Source organism: Bubalus bubalis, chromosome 1 (assembly GCF_019923935.1).
Source record: "Bubalus bubalis isolate 160015118507 breed Murrah chromosome 1, NDDB_SH_1, whole genome shotgun sequence".
Taxonomy (NCBI): domain Eukaryota; kingdom Metazoa; phylum Chordata; class Mammalia; order Artiodactyla; family Bovidae; genus Bubalus; species Bubalus bubalis.
Window position 1 is genome coordinate 102,219,587 of NC_059157.1, and position 22,525 is coordinate 102,242,111.

Sequence of the window (22,525 nt, forward strand, 5' to 3'; positions counted from 1 at the left end):
ATGCATTGGGGAAGGAAATGGCAACCCACTCCAGTGTTCTTGCCTGGAGAATCCCAGGGACGGGGGAGCCTGGTGGGCTGCCGTCTATGGGGTCGCACAGAGTCGGACACGACTGAAGCGATTTAGCAGCTTGCATGAAATATTCCCTTGGTATCTCTGATTTTCTTGAAGAGATCTCTAGTCTCTCTCATTCTATTGTTTCCCTCTATTTCTTTGCATTGATCCCTGAGGAAGGCTTTCTTATCTCTCCTTGCTATTCTTTGGAACTCTGCATTCAAATGAGTATATCTTTCTTTTTCTCCTTTGCCTTTTGCTTCTCTTCTTTTCACAGCTATTTGTAAGGTCTCCTCAGACAACCATTTGCCTTTTTGCATTTCTTTTTCTTGGGGATGGTCTTGATCCCTGCCTCCTGTACAATGTCACAAACCTCTGTCCATAGTTCTTCAGGCACTCTATCAGTACTAATCCCTTGAATCTATTTCTCACTTCCACTGTATGATCATAAGGGATTTGATTTAGGTCATACCTGAATGGTCTAGTGGTTTTCCCTACTTTCTTCAATATAAGTCTGAATTTGGCAATAAGGAATTCATGATCTGAGTCACAGTCAGCTCCTGGTCTTGTTACTGTATAGAGCTTCTCCATCTTAGGCTGCAAAGCATAGAATCAATTGGATTATTGACCATCTGGTGATGTTCATGTGTAGAGTCTTCTCTTGTGTTGTTGGAAGAGGGTGTTTGCTATGACCAGTGTTTCCTCTTGGCAAAACTCTATTTTTTTTTAAATTTTATTTTATTTTTAAACTTTACATAATTGTATTAGTTTTGCCAAATATCAAAATGAATCTGCCACAGGTATACATGTGTTCCCCATCCTGAACCCTCCTCCCTCCTCCCTCTCCATTCCATCCCTCTGGGTCGTCCCAGTGCACCAGCCCCAAGCATCCAGTATCGTGCATCGAACCTGGGCTGGCAACTCGTTTCATACATGATATTTTACATGTTTCAATGCCATTCTCCCAAATCTTCCCACCCTCTCCCTCTCTCACAGAGTCCATAAGATTGTTCTATACATCAGTGTCTCTTTTGCTGTCTCATATACAGGGTTATTGTTACCATCTTTCTAAATTCCATATATATGCGTTAGTATACTGTATTGGTGTTTTTCTTTCTGGCTTACTTCACTCTGTATAAAAGGCTCCAGTTTCATCCACCTCATTAGAACTGATTCAAATGTATTCTTTTTAATAGCTGAGTAATACTCCATTATGTATATGTACCACAGCTTTCTTATCCATTCATCTGCTGATGGACATCTAGGTTGCTTCCATGTCCTGGCTATTATAAACAGTGCTGCGATGAACATTGGGGTACACGTGTCTCTTTCCCTTCTGGTTTCCTCAGTGTGTATGCCCAGCAGTGGGATTGCTGGATCATAAGGCAGTTCTATTTCCAGTTTTTTAAGGAATCTCCACACTGTTCTGTAAGAGGGTTCCCTTTTCTCCACACCCTCTCCAACATTTATTACTTGTAGACTTTTGGATTGCAGCCATTCTGACTGGCGTGAAATGGCACCTCATAGTGGTTTTGATTTGCATTTCTCTGATAATGAGTGATGTTGAGCATCTTTTCATGTGTTTGTTAGCCATCTGTATGTCTTCTTTGGAGAAATGTCTATTTAGTTCTTTGGCCCACTTTTTGATTGGGTCATTTATTTTTCTGGAGTTGAGCTGTAGGAGTTGCTTGTATATTCTCGAGATTAGTTGTTTGTCAGTTGCTTCATTTGCTATTATCTTCTCCCATTCTGAAGGCTGTCTTTTCACCTTGCTAATAGTTTCCTTTGATGTGCAGAAGCTTTTAAAGTTAATTAGGTCCCATTTGTTTATTTTTGCTTTTATTTCCAATATTCTGGGAGGTGGGTCATAGAGGATCCTGCTGTGATGTATGTCAGAGAGTGTTTTGCCTATGTTCTCCTCTAGGAGTTTTATAGTTTCTGGTCTTACGTTGAGACCTTTAATCCATTTTGAGTTTATTTTTGTGTATGGTGTTAGAAAGTGTTCTAGTTTCATTCTTTTACAAGTGGTTGACTAGATTTCCCAGCACCACTTGTTAAAGAGATTGTCTTTAATCCATTGTATATTCTTGCCTCCTTTGTCAAAGATAAGGTGTCCATATGTGCGTGGATTTATCTCTGGGCTTTCTATTTTGTTCCATTGATCTATATTTCTGTCTTTGTGCCAGTACCATACTGTCTTGATGACTGTGGCTTTGTAGTAGAGCCTGAAGTCAGGCAGGTTGATTCGTCCAGTTCCATTCTTCTTTCTCAAGATCGCTTTGGCTATTCGAGGTTTTTTGTATTTCCATACAAATTGTGAAATTTTGACAAAACTCTATTAGCCTTTGCCCTGCTTAATTCCGTACTCCAAGGCCAAACTTGCCTGTTATTCCAGGTAGTTCTTGACTTCCTACTTTTTCATTCCAGCCCCCTATAATGAAAAGGACATCTTTTTTGAGTGTTAGTTCTATAAAGTCTTATAGGTCTTCATAGAACCATTCAACTTCAGCTTCTTCAGCATTGCTGGTCAGAGCATAGACTTGGATTACTGTGATATTGAATGGTTTGCCCTGGAAATGAACAGACATCATTCTGTCATTTTTGAGATTGCATCCAAGTACTGCATTTCGGACTCTTTTATTGACCATGATGGCTACTCCATTTCTTCTAAGGGATTCTTGCCCACAGTAGTGGGTATAACAGTCATCTGAGTTAAATTCACCCATTCCATTCCATTTTAGTTCAATGATTCCTAAAATGTCAATGTTCACTCTTGCCATCTCCTGTTTGACCACTTCCAATTTGCCTTGATTCATGTACCTAACATTCTAGTTTCCTATGCAATATTGCTCTTTACAGCATCGGACTTTACTTCCATCATCAGTCACATTCACAACTTGGTGTTTTTGCTTTGGCTCCGTCTCTTCATTCTTTCTGGAGTTATTTCTCCACTGACCTCCAGTAGCATATTGGACACCTACTGACCTGGGGAGTTCATCTTTCAGTGTCCTATCTTTTTGCCTTTTCATGCTGTTCATGAGGTTCTCAAGGCAAGAATGCTGAAGTGGCTTGCCATTCCCTTCTCCAGTGGACCACGTTTTATCAGAGTCACAGAAATGAACTTTGTTGGTTTCGGGACAACTGGCCTCTCCTCTGGTTAGGCAAGGATGGAAGTGCCACAGGCCCACCCCTACTCCCTGGTAAGAGCCCTCCGTGCCAGGGGTTTAGAATCTTGCTCATGTTAGGTGGATGACTTGACCCCACCTCTGACATGCTAAGCTCATCTTGCAGCCAAAGTCTGAAGCACTGCAAGTATTTTCATGTGGTGCCTTGGTGTGTTGAGTTGTGTGCTGCCCACAATCACTACAGAATCCAGTGGGGAGATGTCTCTCCTCCCATGAGGTCACTGCACACTATCTGCTCACCAGCCAGTGGGCAGACACCTGCCTCACTTCCCTCAGCAAAAGGATCCTTGTTCCGGGGAAAGAAAAGACATCTCTTCACTCTCTTGGAAGCTGTTTCAAGCACCAGCCTACATCTGGCCATTGTGATTGTCTTTGGCCATGTGTTCTGGCAGTTGAAGGGATTTTTGCACCAGAACTTCCATCCCAATAAAAGCAAAAGGAGATGAATGAAAACTCATTCACCAAGATGTTACCCTGTACCCCAGCTGCCTTTGCTATTACCTCTCAAAACCAATGGTTTATCTAGTGTTTTGACTCCTGGAGATGATAATTTTCTCTCCAATATTTAATCAAGAAAAATTTCAGAATATAGTTGAAAGAAATCTGTAGTGTAAATGCATATAACCACATCTAGATTCCAACATTAGTATTTTTTATACTTGCTTTATCATTTATCTGTCCACTTGGAGGGAATTGCTTTTAAACAAGCCCTGTCTTAATACAATGAACACATTTTCTGTAATAGTCATGAAATAAAATCAATAATAATATCTAGAAAACAGAGTGAAAAGGTTTATTGGATTTTGTGTAATTTTGCTAGCAAAAATAAAATTAACAAAATAAATATTGCATACGAAGTATTATATATAAAATATTATACCTTGCAGCTCACATTTAGCTCCCACTCTTGCTTTACATTTTAAATATAAATTAATTTTGAATGGTCACATGAAAGTAACAGATGTGAAATAGTTGCAGTTCTGTTTCTTCATCTTTACAATCATCATTCTATTATTGCTTATTTGAATATTCTAAGTGCAGGAATTCGTAGTCCCACAGAGGTTTTTGGAAGCAAGAATTCTGCCCTAGTCAGTCAGTCAGTTCAGTCGCTCAGTAGTGTCTGACTCTTTGTGACCCCATGGACTGCAGCATGCCAGGCTTCCCTGTCCATCACCAACTCCCAGAGCTTGCTCAAACTTATGTCCATCGAGTGGTGATGCCATCCAACCATCTCATCTTCCTTTGTCTCCTTTTCCTCCTGCCTTCCATCTTTCCCAGCATCAGGGTCTTTTCCAGTGAGTCAGTTCTTCCCATAAGGTGGCCAAAGTACTGGAGTTTCAGCTTCAACATCAGTCCTTCCAATGAATATTCAGGACTGAAATGCTGAAATGCAAAAATTCTGCGCCAGGTGAGTTCAAGTGATTCCAAACTGTAAGAAACTTACTTTCAAAATGAACATGTTCAATAGAGTCCTTTTGTGTTTGAGGTCAACTATACACATGGGTAGAGAATTTGCCTGCAGTGGAGACCCATTGATTCCTGGGTCAGGAAGATCCCCTAGAGAAGGAAATAGCAACTCACTCCAGTATTCTCGTCTGGAGAGTCTCGTGGACAGTGGAGCCTGGAGGGTTATCGTCCGTGGGGTTGCAAAGAGTGGGACACGACTGAGCGACTAACACATTCACTTTCACACAAATGGGAGTTCTTCCAATTAACTTCTACATAACATTCCTTATTTATGAAATAATGCATAATAAAAATGTGCCATTTGAAGCTTATATATATAGTATTAAAACTTAATTGTAATGGAAGCAATTGTTTAGAATTTACAACAAAGATTTTATTTTTCAGAGAAGAATATTTTATCGCTGACATTATTTAGAACTGTTGGCAAATAGAGATTTAAGAAATGAGCCTGTAGTTGGTATTATGATTGTTTTAAAATTCTGTACATATAGTGCAACCTCCTATGATTTGCTGCCCCTTCCCACTCTTGGTGTTTCAAACACATAGTTGAAAGAATTCTATTCAAAGAGAATGGTGTTATAGGGGGAACAGACTTCAGAATAGAACTTAGCTCAATTCCAGATTGAATAAAGACAGCTGGTTGTTGTTGCTGTTTATTTCTGTCATGTTGGACTCTTTGCAATGCCATAGATGGTAGCCTGTCAGGCTCTTCTGTTCTTGAGATTTTTCAGGCAAGAATACTGGAGTGCATTGCCATTTCCTTCTCCAGGGAATCTTCCTGACCCAGGGATAGAACTTGAGTTTCCAGCATTGGCAGGTGGATTCTTTACCTCTGAGACACCAGAGAAGCACCAAAGATAGCAAATGTACAGGGTAAGGGTATCAATGGATAGAAAATTACTAAGAAGAAACCTCAAATGTCAAGGGATTCTTGCTAAAGGCAGGCCAAAGACTGAGATTCTCTACATCAAAGGTACAGATTGAGGAACTTAATCAGCTATCAAGGGTAATCAGATATCAAGGTAGTGGGATTTTCTCCATGTTGACAGCAGGATTCTTTCTACATTTGGGCAGGCAGATGAGATAAGGATCCCAGAATGAGGCCTGGCCATAAAGAGGGCCCAGAAGAGACTGTCTAAAGTTTGATTCTCAAGGAGAGGGTCTTTTCAGTGGCCACTGCCCAGGACATATATTTTACTTATATTTGTGAAATGAGTAGTTCTAAAAATATAGGAAATAAATACAAAAAGGACAGGCAATTAAAAAAGACTTCAATTTAAAATTTCCTTGTCTTACCATTATAAAGCCTAAAGCATTATTAGTCATTTTATCACTGCTAGTAATAAATAAAAAAGCCAGGAAGCAAATGTGTGCAACATGACATAATTCGTTTGTCAGGCTTTACTTAGCTATCTTCCACCCCTTTCAGCAGGCAGTTTCTCACTCGCTTTCTGATGACTGTCCCCTGAATGATGCAGAGTTGTGTCCAGATCAGCAGAGCAGTGCTTCCCCTTTAAAGGGTGATTGATCAACTTTCCACTGATGCCCAGTGCCCAGAGGGAAGCATGCCTGTCTCACAGGGACAAGGGGAGCAATGTGTGAGCCCTATTCAACCCTCAAAATTGCAGCTTTACCTTGAATCTAATTCAGGTTGACCTGGGGAAGAATAGGAGAAATGGAAACAGGGGACTTTCATCAGCAGGGGCCTGGGTTTTCTGAGGACTGCAAGAGGAGAGGGAGTAAAAAAGGAAACCAAAAAACCTCTTGAACAGGGATTTTTAGAGAGTGTAGCTAGAAAGCTGAGAGCAGAATTAGAAAGTGAGGCTTCTGGAGTTGGCACCCATGGCACCCATGTGTGGGTGGGGAAGAATTTTTAAAAAATATTTATTTATTTGGCTGCGCTGGATCTTAGTTGGGGCACTTGGAATCTTTAGTTGCTGTATGCAAAATAAATTTTAAGTTGTGGCATGTGGGATCTAGTTCCTGAGCCCCCTGCATTGGGAGGGTAAGTCTTAGCCACTGGACCACCACGGAAGTCTCTCTGTCTTTTTTTTTTTTTTAATTGAGGCAAAACTGGCATGAAACATTATATAATTTCAGGTGTACAACATTATAAATTGATATTTATATATATTACAAAAGGGGTCGTCCTCCTAAGTTTAATCACGACCCATCACCATACAACTGACCTCCTTTATGCATTTCACCCTCCTCTGGGCAGTGTGGGGATTTCTAAGAAGCAATGCTGAGGGTTAGAAGTTAGATTTCTTAATATTCCTTTGTAGATGCAGGGAAACATTTTAAAGACTTGTAAATATCTGGGGGTTGTTGGCCTGTATCCTCCTGAGGCAAACTTGCCTTGAGGCTGGGCTCTAGGAGGCCTGATTCAGAGTAACATGAAGAAGCCTTTAGTTTGGATTTGCGAAGCTCTCTGCTAGGTCCCTTTAACATTCACTATATAGCAATGAGGCAGCTTCAATTTCCGAACTGGACCCGGTGGAGGTAAATTGATTCCGTCCCTCTAGCTAGCTTGAATATGGCAACCAGTTCTTCTCAAGCAGGAATGTAAGGGGCTGAAAAGCTGGCTTTGAGGCACCTCTGGATGTTCACCTGCAGAACACCTAAAAATGGACAAAGAAAACAGTCATATTTCATCCAAACCTGTTGATGTGAATGTAAGTACATTGTGAGAAACCTTCTCTGTTACTTGAATGCCATTTATTGTTGACCTTGTTAGTAAAATGAGACTGAGTCACTTTACAAAAGTGAAGGAAACAATAATAAAAATACTTAACCTTCCTTTGGTACTTAATGGACTTTACAAATATGAGCTTGTTTTAAAGTGCTATACTTGGTAATTGATTTGCAGCTGTTTTTCTAAAACTCCAGGGAAATTGTACTGATCTCTATACAAATTCCATTTTAAAATTTAATCAGGGCTAACTGAGACTGCCTGTAATGTGTTCCCGCACTTAAAGACCCAACTTTGGCCTTGTTAGTTCGTCATGGCCTAGCACTTCTCTATGTTTTCCTTTTTTACTTCTTGGGGGGTGTATTTTAAAGTAGCTTGACACCGTAGTCAACTCATCCTATAAGAGAATGTTTTTAGAAACGCCATCCTCAGTCCTACAGAACATCACATTAGATGAACTCTGGTCTAGTTCAATTTCACTGGGAGGCATGCAAGCTACATTTCACTCCAGGGGTTGACAAGAGTGTTTGGCACAAAGAATGAGGGAGCCATGAATAATTTAGAATGTTCTTGGCCACACATTATCCCATTAATTGGTAGCATTAAAGACTGGAAGACATGTACTTTGTAGGGAACAGTGAGAGAGAGTAAGAGAGAATGAGAACACTCTTAGAGGAGAGCTCGAAAGAGGAATTATTTCTTTAACATTGGTGTTCCACATTCTTGCCTTTAAAAGAATGTGTGGTTAAAAGTTATTTCATCATTGATGTTTAGTTACCTTGACATGTATAAATCTCTCCTTCAAAGAAGCTGAACTCTCACTTACATTATTTAAGAATTCACAGCATCAAATGACAGAGGGTAGAGGAGAAAAAAAAAGAGGAGGGCAAGGAGGTAAATAATATACTTTTTTTCCCTGTTGCACACAATACTTTGTATGTCAATGTGCTAAAACTGGTAATTTTCTAATCTAACATGAGTCTCCTATTTCATTCTTTATTTTTTGATCATTTTTTCATTTGTGATTGAGAAACTGAATTATTGTTCAGTCCAGTCAGTGACTTCTAGAGCATGCCTGTGAGGTGATGGGGAAACAAGCATTTGACCCCTGTCCTTCATCGCTACACAAACGAAGGAGGAAAGGAACAGGCCGAGCTGACTCCATCTTGAAAAAGAAGGAAGCTCCATCTTACATTCCCAGTGAACTTTGGATTTTCAGTGAACTTTGGACTATGTGCCTGGTAGCCATGGAGATAACATAACCTACAGCAGAACAGGCCGCCCGGACAGATAAACACCAGATTCCATACCAAGATTTCCCATAGTCAGAAAGAATGCAATAATCCCCTATGTAGTCAATCACCTTTGTAATCTTTATGGCACCCACTGGTGTAGGCTACAATGTATAAACAGCTGACCCTTCTGATTATGAAACATGGCTGTAACCTTCTGATTATGAATCATGGTTGGTGGTGAGGTAAGTGGGAGTCAGCCTGATTGTATCTCCCTTTAACATTTTCCAGGCTAGGTTTAAGGAATTTTGGGGTGGGGGCTTGAGCACACACACTTAAGGTCTATAAGGTTTTCACAAAAGTCGGTCAGGGTCCCTGGCTAAAGAGGACACGCTGCCTTGGACCCGCCAGTGTAATACACTGCACTCCACTATCCACTCTGTCCTTCTGAGTGAGTTTGCTTCCCAGAGCGTTTGGCTACAACAAAACAAGAGAATCATTCTGAACTTTTCTCTTTACTGAAGCCAAACCCAGCCTCTGTACTTGGACAAAGAATTGATTTTCAGTGACAGTTTGTGGTGAAGCAGGAAAAAATAGCTTTATTGCTTTGTTAGTCAAAAGGAGCCACACTGGGCTAATGTCCTCAGAATTGTGTGTGTCCCAACCTGGAGGGGATAGTGAGAAATTTTATAGTAATGGTTCAGAGAGGTTATGATCAGTTTGTGGACCACCTTCTGATTGGTTGGTGGTGAGGTAAGTGGGAGTCAGGATCATTAACCTTCTGGTTCCAACCAGTCTGGGATTTACATGCTTGTGGGCAGCATACCATTAATTTCTCCTACCTGGTAGGGATTTCAGTATCTGCAAAATGGCTCAAAAATATTGTTATGTGTATCCCTTGATGGAGAACCAAGACTCTGACCCAAGGCTGGACTATTGTTCCTCCCTTGTCTCTGCATCCACCCTTCTCTAGTTAGCAACAGTTTGAACCTGCTTGTTGGAACTCAGGAAAGGTAATGGAGGCTGAAGGAAGCCCATTTCCTGTAATCAAGAAACTGGGGACACAGAACAGCTTTTGTGTCCAGGAACCCCATAGGGTCCTGCTTGGTTTCATGACCACCGGTTCATGAAGCCATAATTAGGAAATCAATTCGTTTCTCTGAGGAACTCACTTCTATTCTTACTGTCAATCCTGCCTCAGCCTAGAAGACACTGATTGTGGGAGGAAAGCTATATATATTGCAAACACACACATCCCCAGAGATGTGGACTCATGAATCAACCCACATAGAATCCTAACTGTCTGCCCTTTAGGTCCTCCAGTCTTCACTACATAAAATTCAGGTCTATCCTCTCTAACATCTATTTAGCAGAGTTGGAGAGTTGAGGGGAGAACCTGGATACAATTTCACTGGATTTCATAGACTGTCTGTTTTTTTTTGTTTTTTTTTTTTTGTTTTTTTCTGATTGGTCTTAATTGTGTGATTCAGTGCAAGTAGTTACCTGTGTAAATCATTTGATTTATGCAGGCCTTTTAGCACTAATTTTCTCCTGACTGAGTGGGTGTATTTAAGCCCTAGACTACTTCTAATTGTTAACACATCTTTCATTCTTTTTAAGATATCCAATATCTCAGTTCAGGTGGTCAGCGCCCCAGGGAAGTTGCCAGGGAGACGACCACCAAGAAAACCCATCACCAGAGCCAAACCCAAGAAATATCTCAAGAAGAAAGCTCCCTTTTGGAACGTCCAAAACAAAATCATTCTCTTCACAGTATTTTTATTCATCCTAGCGGTCATAGCCTGGACACTGCTGTGGCTCTACATCAGTGAGTTGAAATCCCTGGTACCTTTGGTGTTAGGGCTTGCCCTGAGGGTTCTATTGGCAATGCAGGTCCCATCTGCCCCGGGTGTTTCTCATAGAATTCTCTTCTCAGACTGAAAGCCCTTTTCAAAACTGTTGAGGTTTTAAGGAAGAAGCCAGAATTGTCTTTCCCCTTTCTTATTTTACCACCACTGCTTTCTTCCCAGAGGAGCAGAGATGCCAGAATGAGAAAACTGAGGAAAATGCTTGGGAGCTTTTGACTGGTTCGGAAATGTAACGCATCTTTAGCTGTGAAAAATGAATGGAATGCTAAGCTGTTTTATTTCCTCATCTACCCACTCAGGCCTGTTGCTAGGCAACCTCATGCTTCCAGCTCCCTGCACTTCAGTTTACTAATGCACCTTTCTCTTCTTTGTTTTTATGTTTTTTATCCAATTGATTATGTTTTTGTCAATCTTACTGATGGTTTTGGATGGGAGTAATAACTAAGTTCTTCCTTAGAGAGTAGTTACCCAAGCAGCTCAGTAACTATAGCATTTATTGATTTATGCTGGACTTCCCACCCTACACATTATTATATTTAATGCAAGATACTCTCAAGGATATTAAAATTTGATTGGAAAACTAGATTATAGGCAAAGAATTAATGAATATTCTTGAGAAGTTCAGGTCAATTATATATAGAAATTGATCACCTATGATTTTTGTGGCACAATGTAAGATATCAGGCACACCAAGATGCATCTCCTACTTTTAAAAAGCTCAGAGATGCATTTTCTACTTTCAAAAAACTCACAGCTCAGTGCTGGAGAGGGAGTGAGGATTGATTTTTTTTTTTCCTTAAGCAATTACTTTCTGTCACAGAAGGGAGGCATTGAACAACCTGTTCAGGGATCGAGTCTAGATAAGGCTTCATGAACTGGCTTCTGAAAATTCATTTGACACAACTTGGGAGTGCCCACTATGAGCTGGACCCTGTAAAAGGCATGGAACAGAGTGGTAGACAGGAAAGAATCTGTCTTTACAGACTAGCTGAGGCAGTCAAGTCAATGAGCAGTTAAGACAAACACAAAAGACACACAGCCCCATCCCAGAGCAAACCAACTTATTTCCCATCAGTTCTCTGCCAGCCCTAAACTGATGTATTTGCATTGCCTAAGAGTCGGACACAACCGAGCGACTTCACTTTCACTTTTCACTTTCATGCATTGGAGAAGGCAATGGCAACCCACTCCGGTGTTCTTGCCTGGAGCATCCCAGGGACGGGGGAGCCTGGTGGGCTGCCGTCTATGGGGTCGCACAGAGTCGGACACGACTGAAGTGACTTAGCAGCAGCAGCAGCACATTCATATAAAGTTTTGGGATGTCACTATGATGAGGTAATTTGTTGGTTGTCTAAACATCAGAGAAGGGTATTTCAGAAAGAAAGGCTAGTATGAGGAAAGGAAAACAGGTATGAATAAGAGAACTGTTTCACAAACAACAGAGGTTAGTTTTGATACATGAAATCTGAGCATGGAGGGTGGCCTTGAAAAATATTAGAAAACAAAAATTCAACCAAGTAAATCTAGTGATATAACTGGCTTTATGCAGTCGCTCATGAATCACAGCATCCCATCTATTAATAGTTAATAAAATAGTAAATGGTAAATACTAGCAAGAAATCCTATGGACGGAGGAGCCTGGTAGGCTGCAGTCCATGAGGTCGCGAAGAGTTGGACACAACTGAGCGACTTCACTTTCACTTTTCACTTTCATGCACTGGAGAAGGAAATGGCAACCCACTCCAGTGTTCTTGCCTGGAGAATCCCAGGGACGGGGGAGCCTGGTGGGCTGCCGTCTATGGGGTCGCACAGAGTCGGACATGACTGAAGCGACTTAGCAGCAGCAGCAGCAAGAAAAAATAAATAATAGCAAATAAATCAATAAATACTATTTTATTTAATAGTAAATAAAACCCTTGAAGCTGATGAACAAAATGGAAGCTTTTATAGGTAGAAGGAGGGTGGGGCAAGGAAGCTATTAGCAGAAGAAAAGACAGGATTGTTTCTGGGTAGGCCCTCAGATCTTGGGGGAGCAGGGGTCTTTATCATAAAGTTTGCCTCTCTAGTGTTGATCAGGAAATTTCAAATTGTCTGTTTAAAGGTCACATTCCCGGGAGAGAGTGAAACTGCAATTAAGCCTTTTTCTTTAGAATTTTATTTATTTATTATTTTTTAATTTATTTTTTGGTTGTGCTGGGTCTTTGTTTCTTTGTGCAGGCTTTCTCTTGTGCGTGGGGGAAGGGGACTTCTCATTGTGGTGGTTTCTCATCGCTGCAGAGCACAGGCTCTAGGGTGCATGGGCTTTAGTAGTTGTGGTGCATGGGCAGGGCATGTGGCATCTTCCCAGACCAGGGATCAAGCCTGTGTCCCCTGCACTGTCAGTCAGATTCTTATCCACTGCACCACTAGAGAAGTTCTGCAATTAGGTCTTAATTTGCAATCATGGGGCCAAAAGACTCCATTTGGGGCTTGTGATTTGTTTTTTTGTTTTTTTTTTTGGATGCACCTTGAGGCTTGTGAGATTTTATTTCCAGAGTCCAAACTCTGTCCATTAGCAGTGAGAGCATGTAGTCCTAACCACTGGAACAACAGGAAATTTCCATGTGATTTTTTTTTTTAACAGAAATGAGGTAGACAGCTCATCTGGAAGACCATTTGTTGTTGAATGCAAGCTTGCTCAATGCACCGTGAGGCCAAATAAACCATAATATTGGAGGTTGGAGCAAAGAAAGGTTTATTGCAGGGCTCAGCAAGGAGAATGGGTGACTTACGCTCTAAACTCCCTGATGGTTTGCAGGGAGAAGTTATTACAGGTAAAATCTGGAGTGAGGACTGCGGGGTATACAACCATCCTCTAAATGGTTGGTTAGCTAACAGGGTGGTATTTAAGGATTATTGTGCTTAGCCTGAAGTTACCATCCTCCATCTGTATGGGTGGCTCCTGCAGAAGAACCAGGATCCTGGACTATAGTTTCTTGATCGTTCCTTTGTTTCTGCATTCCTTTACTTCCTTGATTTTTTATGAATAAGAAAACAGGGAACACAGAAAGGCTTTTGTGCCTAGGAGGGCCCCACAGGGTCCTGCTCAGTTTCACAAGCAGGGATTGTATGTTGACCTGAGCAGAAGAGTTAGATAAATGTAAGCTGGCTAAACTGAACTCTCTTGCATTGTTTATCCCTCAAATACCTATGGATAGAAGAAGGATGTGTGTGAGCTTCCAGGTGGTCAGAGCTTTCATTTAAATTTTAAGAATCTGCAACAGAAAAAAAAAAAAGAAACACCTAAGAATGACTTTCTTGGTAAAATCAGAAACAGAAACAAATGTTTCTTTATACAAGAGGCTTAATGAGGCAAAGCGGTGTGTCCAAGGTTACATAACTGTTGTTGAACCCAAGTTCATGTGCCCAACTCACAGTGAAGCCAAGCAAATTGCAATGTCAGAATTTGGAGCAAGAAAGGTTTATTTTATGAGCCAAGCAAAGAGAATGGGCAGCTCATGCTCAAAAGATGCTAACTCCCTGATGGTCTTCAAGGAAGAGTTTTTAAAGGAAAATTTTGTGAATGTGGGCTGAGGGGTGTGTGACTTTCTTCTGATGGTTGGTGGTGAGATAACAGGATGGCATGTGAGAAATCTCAACCTTCTGGTTCAATCTGTTTCAATCTCATAACTTGAAAGAATAAATTTAGGACAGGAGCTCAGGTCTCTGGCCCCTCCCCCACCCTCCACAGCCTCACTACACGGCTAACGTGACCCCTGAATGGATCACACAGGGAGGTGGCTCCCCCACCTTCACACAGGTTGCACCTTCTTTTATTTTTTTCTTTTAATATTTGTTCCGCTGTGTCTGGTCTCAGTTGTGGCATGCATGGTGATCTTTGTTGCATCATTCAAGACCTTCCGCTGTGGCACACAGACTCTCTAGTTGTGGTATGCTGGCTCAGTAGTTGTGGCACATGGGCATGTGGAATCCTAGTTCCCTGACCAGGGATTGAACCTGTGTCCTCTGCATTGCAAGGCAGATTCTTAACCACTGGACCACCAAGGAAATCCTGGTTGCACCTTGTTTTAATTCAGCCATCACTTATTTAGCATTTCCAGGTGCTGAGCATTGTACTAAGAGAGACTATTTCTTTTCCTCTCCCCTTCCTTCCCACCGACATTTATTGGGCTTGAAATCTAAGTCAGGCACTCACTACCCTATGTTAGGGGCTGAGGGACAAAAAAATTTACTGTTCATTTAGAAAGGCAGAAATGCAGACAGAAGTTCTGATACCATGGGACATGTGTCTCAGGAAAGAAATATACCATGGCCGTGAGAGCCTGGGGGTGATGCCTCATAGCAATAAAACCTTGTAACAAAAAGGAACATTTGAAAAGAGAGTCCCTCATCTCCCTAGGCTATTCTCAGGGACCTGAAGGCATCTCAAACATGGCAATATCCTTGTCTGTCTTGGCAGCAGTTTCTGGCCCAAATGATACCCAGTCCCATGGTCCTCCTTGGACAGAATTTTTGAGCAGGAGTTATCTGACACTGGACTGAGGACCACACTTTGTGAATAAGCTCTCCATGCATTTCTCAGAGCTAAAGATCGGCCCAGCACCCGGGGCATCATCCACAAAAGTCAGAAAGGGGATGAGAGACTTGGGGCTGAGTGGAGGTCAGCTGGGGGAGCCCTTCCCTCTTCACCCACTGTGCTCATGACACTCCAGAGCTTGGCAGTGTACATTTCTTACCTCCTAACCTGCCACAGATGCGAGACATGTGAACATTGTTTATGCTCTATGTTTTTGGCCCCTTAGTGACTCTGAAAGTGAGAGTGGCTCAGTCCTGTTGGGCTCTTTGTGACCCCATGGACTAAATAGTCTATGTAATTTTCCAGACCAGAATACTGGAGGGGGTAGCTTTTCCCTTCTCCAGGGGATCTCCCCAACCCAAGGATCGAACCCAGGTCTCCTGCATTGCAGATGGATTCTTTACCAGCTGAGCCACAAGGGAAACCCAAGAATACTGGAGTGGGTAGCCTATCCCTTCTCCAGTGGATCCTCCCTACCCAGGAATTGAATCAGGGTCTCCTGTATTGCAAGCGGACTCTACCAACTGAGCTATAAAAAATCCTTATTTAGTGACTCCAGGACAGATGTAAAGTCAAAGAAGTCTGTGACCTTAAATTCTTATTCTTAAGCATTTGCCAAAAGATGATAGAAAGATTAGAATATAAGGGCTATGATGATTACTGCTGATGGAAGAGATGTTGTAAACTACACTTAGAGCTTCTCAGGCTACAACCAGTAAAATGCAAAACTGTCTAAAATAAAAGCATTTTAGAACGGTGATACAGACATAGATCATGCCTTACCACCACACAGATGGGAAAGCCCTCTGACCACCTTCCCTCCTGTCTTACAGGTAAGACAGAAAGCAGAGATGCTTTTTACTTTGCTGGGATGTTTCGCATCACCAACATTGAGTTTCTTCCTGAATACCGACAGAAGGAGTCCAGGGAATTTCTGTCAGTGGCGCGGACTGTGCAGCAAGTGGTGAGGTGATGGCGGGAGCTGGGAGGGGCTGGGAAAGGTGAGGTCAGTGGCGGAGGGATGGAGCTGAAGGAAGAACTCAGGAAAACATGGGATTTAGCTCATCATGGTTGTAAGATAAAATGCTATAAAAATTTTTTTTTCTATTGAAAATAAAAAGAAATGACGTCCTGAGCTTCAGTTTTTCTTACCCATAAAATAAAGTAATTGGATCAGGTGAACTTTAAAATGCCTTCTAGTACAGAAATTACATGCATATTGATTAATTCTGTGATCCATACACATTTATTTCAACACTGATACACTGGCATCTCTTCACTTAAAAAAACCCACTTTTCCTATTATAGAACTAATTTGTATTATTATAAACATTTATAAAATTTATGAAAAGTATTTAAAAAATAAAACCTCTTTTAATACAATCTCCAGAGATACAGCCTCTTTTGACTTTCGACCACAACGACATAGGATATAGCACAGAACTGGAGTATTAGTAGATATTCAGTTTTACAATCTGACTTTTTCTTCTTAATATTGCATGTTTCTATGTGAGTACATAGTCTTTGGGGGAAAAAAAACATAAATTTTGATTGCTTTGAATTTGGCAAGTCCCTTTTTATTAGATATTTAAGTTGTTTCCAAGTTTTGCTGTACAGACAATGTTATAACAAAACCATCAGGTAAGCTGTGTGTCTCTGATTACTTCCTTAGCTGAGTTCCTAAAAGTATAACTGGTTGAACAGAAAAATATCTATCATGGCCTTTCCTAAACATCAATAATCTCTCCAATTAGCCCAAAGAGGGAGGCATTCTTTTTAAATCTCCTTAACATTTTTTCCAATTCCAGGCAGTATTCCTCTATCCCCACCCAAAATCATTCCTCTCTACCGCTGGAGTGATCCTTCAACAATAACATTTCTCCTTTGGCATAAGGATAACATACTGATTCTGAAGAATGGCAGGCAAACGGTTTTCTAAATCTGTCCCCTGATCATCCCAGTCTCATTTTTCACCACTTTCTCCCACAGAAACTTTGTGAAATAAGGCAATCTTTGCTTGGTATGAATAATCGTTGCAGGTTATGAATAATCGTTGCACTTACATGTCTGGTGGCTCTGATTTCTTGTGTTACTCATTTTGGACCTAAACCTTTCTGTCCAACCTCTAGGTAATGAAATTCCACCCGTCATTCATGACCCATCCAAAAAACCTCTTTCTCAAAGCAACCTTCCCTGGCCTCCTGCAAACTCAATGCTGGCTTTGTGTAGACCCTGTTTGTATAGTTAGTACTGTGCTCAACCCATTTAACTATAACTATTTATCATCCCACCCAAAGAAGTAGGCATTTTTATCACCTCTTTACAGAATTAAAAAGAGAGAAGGCAGCAGGGGAAAGGAAGCTCAGTAGGCCAAGGTAATATGTTCTGTGTTGCATAGTGAATTTAAACTCCATGGATCATATTTTTCCATGATGCTGTATTATTTCTAAGGTTTTGGGAGTTTTGTGATTTTCTCATGGGCCATTTGTTGTTCAGTCATGTCTGACTCTTTGCAACCCCATGGACTGCAGCACTCCAGGCTTCCCTATCCATCACCATCTTCCAGAGCTTGTTCAAACTCACATCCATTGGCTGGGTCATGCCATCCAACCATTTTGTCCTCTGTTGTCCCCTTCTCCTACTGCCTTCAACCTTTCCCAGCATCAGGGTCTTTTCTAATGAATTGGCTCTTCACATTAGGTAACCAAAGTATTGGAGCTTCAGTTTCAACATCAGTCCTTCCAGTGAACACCCAGGACTGATCTCCTTTAGGGTGGACTGATTGGATCTCCTTGCAGTTCAAGGGACTCTCAAGAGTCTTCTCCAACATCACAGTTCAAAAGCATCAATTCTTCAGCATTCAGCCTTCTTTATGGTCCAACTCTTATATCCATACATGACTACTGGAAAAACCATAACATTGACTAGATGGACCTTTGCTGGCAAAGTAATGTCTCTGCTTTTTAATATGCTGTCTAGGTTGGTCATAGCTTTTCTTCCAAGGAACAAGTATCTTTTAATTTCATGGCTGCAGTCACCATCTGCAGTAATTTTAGAGCCCAAGAAAATGAAGTCCATTACTGTTTCCATTGTTTCCCCATCCACTTGCCATGAAGTAATGGGACCGGATGCCATGATCTTAGTTTTTTAAATGTTGAGTTTTAAGCCAGCTTTTCCTTCATCAAGAAGCTCTGGTAGGTTAGGTAGGTGATTTTGCTACTATGTAGCTACTATGTAAGAATGCTCAAACTACCGGACAATTGCACTCATCTCATATGCTAGTAAAGTAATGCTCAAAATTCTCCAAGCCAGGCTTCAGCAGTACATGAACCGTGAACTTCCAGATGTTCAAGCTGGTTTTAGAAAAGGCAGAGGAACCAGAAATCAATTTGCCAACATCCACTGGATCATCAAAAAAGCAGGAGATTTCCAGAAAAACATTTATTTCTGCTTTATTGACTATGCCAAAGTCTTTGACTATATGGATCACAATAAACTGTGGAAAATTCTGAAAGAAATGGGAATACCAGAGCACCTGACCTGCCTCTTGAGAAATCTGTATGCAGGTCAGGAAGCAACAGTTAGAACTGGACATGGAACAACAGACTGGTTCCAAATAGGAAAAGAAGTATGTCAAGGCTGTATATTGTCACCCTGCTTATTTAACTTCTATGCAGAGTACATCATGAGAAACGCTGGGCTGGAAGAAACACAAGCTGGAATCAAGATTGCCGGGATGACACCACCCTTATGGCAGAAAGTGAAGAGGAACTAAAAAGCCTCTTGATGAAATTGAAAGAAGAGAGTGAAAAAATTGGCTTAAAGCTCAACATTCAGAAAACGAAGATCATGGCATCTGGTCCCATCACTTCATGGCAAAGAGATGGGGAAACAGTGGAAACAGTGAGAGAGTTTATTTTTGGGGGCTTCAAAATCACTGCAGATGGTGATTGCAGCCATGAAATTAAAAGACGCTTACTCCTTAGAAGGAAAGTTATGATCAACCTGGATAGTATATTGAAAAGCAGAGACCTTACTTTGCCAACAAAGGTCCATCTAGTCAAGGCTATGGTTTTTCCAGTGGTCATGTATAGATGTGAGAGTTGGACTGTGAAGAAAGCTGAGTGCTGAAGAATTGATGTTTTTGAACTGTGGTATTGGAGAAGACTCTTGAGAGTCCCTTGGACTGCCGGAGATCCAACCAGTCCATCCTAAAGGAGATCAGTCCTGGGTGTTCATTGGAAGCACTGATGCTGAAGCTGAAACTCCAATACTTTGGCCACATCATGCGAAGAGTTGACTCATTGGAAAAGACCCTGATGCTGGGAGGGATTGGGGGCAGGAGGAGAAGGGGACAACAGAGGATGAGATGGCTGGATGGCACCACCAACTCGATGGACATGAGTTTGAGTGAACTCTGGGAGTTGGTGAAGGACAGGGAGGCCTGGGGTGCTGTGATTCATGGGGTTGCAAAGGGTCGGACACGACTGAGCGACTGAACTTAACTGAAGAAGGGGAATGCACTCCAGTGTTCTTGCCTGGAGAATCCCAGGGATGGAGGAGCCTGGGGTACTACCTTCTATGGGGTTGCACAGAGTCGGACAATGGCACCCTACTCCAGTACTCTTGCCTGGAAAATCCCATGGATGGAGGAGCCTGGTGGGCTGCAGTCCATGGGGTCGCTACGAGTCAGACATAACTGAGCAACTTCACTTTCACTTTTCACTTTGATGCATTGGAGGAGGAAATGGCAACCCACTCCAGTGTTCTTGCCTGGAGAATCCCAGGGACAGGGGAGCCTGGTGGGCTGCCGTCTCTGAGGTCGCACAGAGCCGGACATGACTGAAGCAACTTAGCAGCAGCAGCAGCAGGAAGGGGAATACAGGGGAAGACTTGGTAGAAGAAACTGGTTTTAGAAATGCTAAGTAAGGGCACACCATGTCAGTTGATTGAAGTAGCTCTCTTTTTGAGATCCATTTATGGTGTTAAAAAAATAATTCCTGGAGACAGGAGATTTCTGAAGGGAGATATAAGACCCTACCGTAAGTATTACTCGCCCTCTAGTGGCTAATTTAGGAATGTGTCCTTGAGAATATACCTTTTCCATGGTGTACATTGATAGAAGTTCAGTTCAGTTCAGTTCAGTCGCTTAGTCATGTCCGACTCTTTGCGACCCCATGAATTGCAGCACACCAGGCCTCCCTGTCCATCATAGAAGAGATTGGGTCAACTACTTTGAAAATGTGCTTAAAGGAATTTTACTTATTGCGGGGAAAATTTACTATTGGAGTAACATAATTCTGAAGTTAAGCTTGATACAGGGTATCTAAAGACAGCAATAAATGAATAAAGGTAACTGATTAATTTTCACCAACAGCAGGATGACAGTAACTCTGATACAGGAAGTAATAAATTATTTTAATTCAAAGAATAATGCCTGAGTTTGGCATTAGAAGCCTTTAGTTTGAGCCTGGCTTTTCTCCTTGCTAACTGTCAAATCTTGGACCTATAGAATGCTGGGTACTGTGCATGGAAGCCAAGTTTGAAAGACTTCAGATACCTTTGTTCTTCTTTTGCAGATAAACCTGGTTTATACAACATCTGCCTTCTCCAAATTTTACAAGCAGTCTGTAGTTGCAGATATCAGGTACGGAAAGTCCCTTGCTTTGGGACTTCTGCATTCACTGCTGTAAATTCCTCACAATGGTGTGGAAGGGCTGTAATAACATCATTTTCAAGTAACTTCTTGGGGATAGTTGTGGGTTAATACCCTTTTAGCACAATTGTGACCCAGACCTTTGTCATGCTGAGTTTTTCTCTTCATTTACCAAAGCTCACCAGGAACTCCCCTGGAGAAGGAAATGGCAACCCATTACAGTATTTTTGCTGGGAAAATCCCATGGACAGAGGAGTCTGATGGGCTAAAGCCCATGGAGTCACAAACAGTCGAACATGACTGAGAGACTGAACACATACAAACACCAGGAATTAACCTGGACCTCTGTACTAATGCTTCTAGGCAAAATGGCCATAAACATGTCCACTATTATTAGGTGAAGGCAAAAATAAAACACTGATGGATGTATTTCAAAATACGTTCAGTAAAAAAACTAGTTGCTAGAAATCATCTGAGAAAAAAGCATCCCATGTTCAAATGGTTTTTAGGAAAATTTGTGTGCTGTGTATTGTATCTTGCCTTCCCCCACCTCCGCTATATCTGCAGAGATTCACAATTCATTTTGGCAGATTAAAGGCACTAAGAAAGTCTTGTAGTAAAGCAATTTGTTTCCTTTCCTTCACTTTCCATTTCCCAAAATATGTGCGGTAGAACACTGTCTTATGTTTTTTTCGTAAAACATGACAATATTTAGGTCTTAGGAGATTCTGCTCCAAGAGCAAACTGAAGCAGGAGCAGCTACCTGAAAACCAAATTAGGCTTGAATTCTAGATTTGTTACTGAGCAGCTGTATGATTTTGAGTTGACCCTCATTTCTTCATGTGTAAAGTTGGAAGAGTAATAGGACCTTCCTCACAGGATTAATGGGATGAAGCAGGTTTAGCACTGTGTCTAAAGATCCTGAGGTATCAAGCATTCTAACTGTTATTTGTAATGGCAGTGAACATTGATTGATACCCATAGAAACAGTGTGTTCTCCATGGAGATGCAAAATTTACTAATGGTTCTAGATTTGAACCCAGCGCAAGAATACACAGATCAAGATGCTTTTCTTTCTAAATTCCCATAAAAGTGGTCAATGGCTTCCTAAAGAAGGAAGTTATGTTTATTGAAAGGTGTGCTCATTGGCTTCACCTTGAATTTATCAGCTGGGTCACTGGATCCTTGTGAATGTCTGCTTCCTAAGAGGCATATCCCTGAACTTCTTTCTCTTTTCACTGTAGCAGTAACAACAAAGGTGGCCTCCTTGTCCACTTTTGGCTTGTATTTGTTATGCCTCATGCCAAGGGCCACATCTTCTGTGAGGACTGTGTGGCTGCCATCTTGAAGGACTCCATCCAGACGAGCATCATAAACCGGACCTCTGTGGGGAGCCTGCAGGGTCTGGCTGTGGACATGGACTCTGTGGTATTAAATGGTGATTATTGGGTAATTCTCCTTCAAGCTCTCCTTCCAGCAGTACTCTTGACACTGTTCTATTGTAATCAATGTTGTCACGAAGTACAGTCTTCCCTCTGTATCCACAGACTCTGCATTCATGGATTCAACCACCCATGGGTTGAAAATATTCAGAAAAAAAAAATCTAGAAAGTTCCAAAAAGCGAAACTTGAATTTGCTGCTAGCTGGCAAATTTACACAGCATTTATGTTGAATTAGCTACTATAAGTAATCTTGAGATGATCTGAAGTATACCGGAGGATGTGCATGGATTTTAATGCAAATACTATTCCACTTTATACAAAGGACTTGAGTGTCCTTGGATTTTGGCATCCT

General features: G+C 41.5%; 1 protein-coding gene across 2 annotated transcripts in view; it reads left to right on the forward strand.

The window, feature by feature from the left end:
* Positions 1 to 7,333: 7,333 nt before the first annotated feature.
* The window catches only part of TMPRSS7 (transmembrane serine protease 7), a 49,020-nt gene continuing 33,828 nt past the window's right edge, over positions 7,334 to 22,525 (forward strand). The window contains exons 1-5 of one of the 2 annotated variants that reach the window (XM_044941732.2): positions 7,334 to 7,381; positions 10,251 to 10,458; positions 15,908 to 16,038; positions 20,654 to 20,721; positions 21,975 to 22,168. In XM_044941732.2, the coding sequence (XP_044797667.2) occupies positions 7,334 to 7,381; positions 10,251 to 10,458; positions 15,908 to 16,038; positions 20,654 to 20,721; positions 21,975 to 22,168 (649 nt within the window). Of the gene's footprint in view, positions 7,382 to 10,250; positions 10,459 to 15,907; positions 16,039 to 20,653; positions 20,722 to 21,974; positions 22,169 to 22,525 lie in introns of those variants that run through there. The other variant, XM_044941734.1, reaches the window with a different exon arrangement.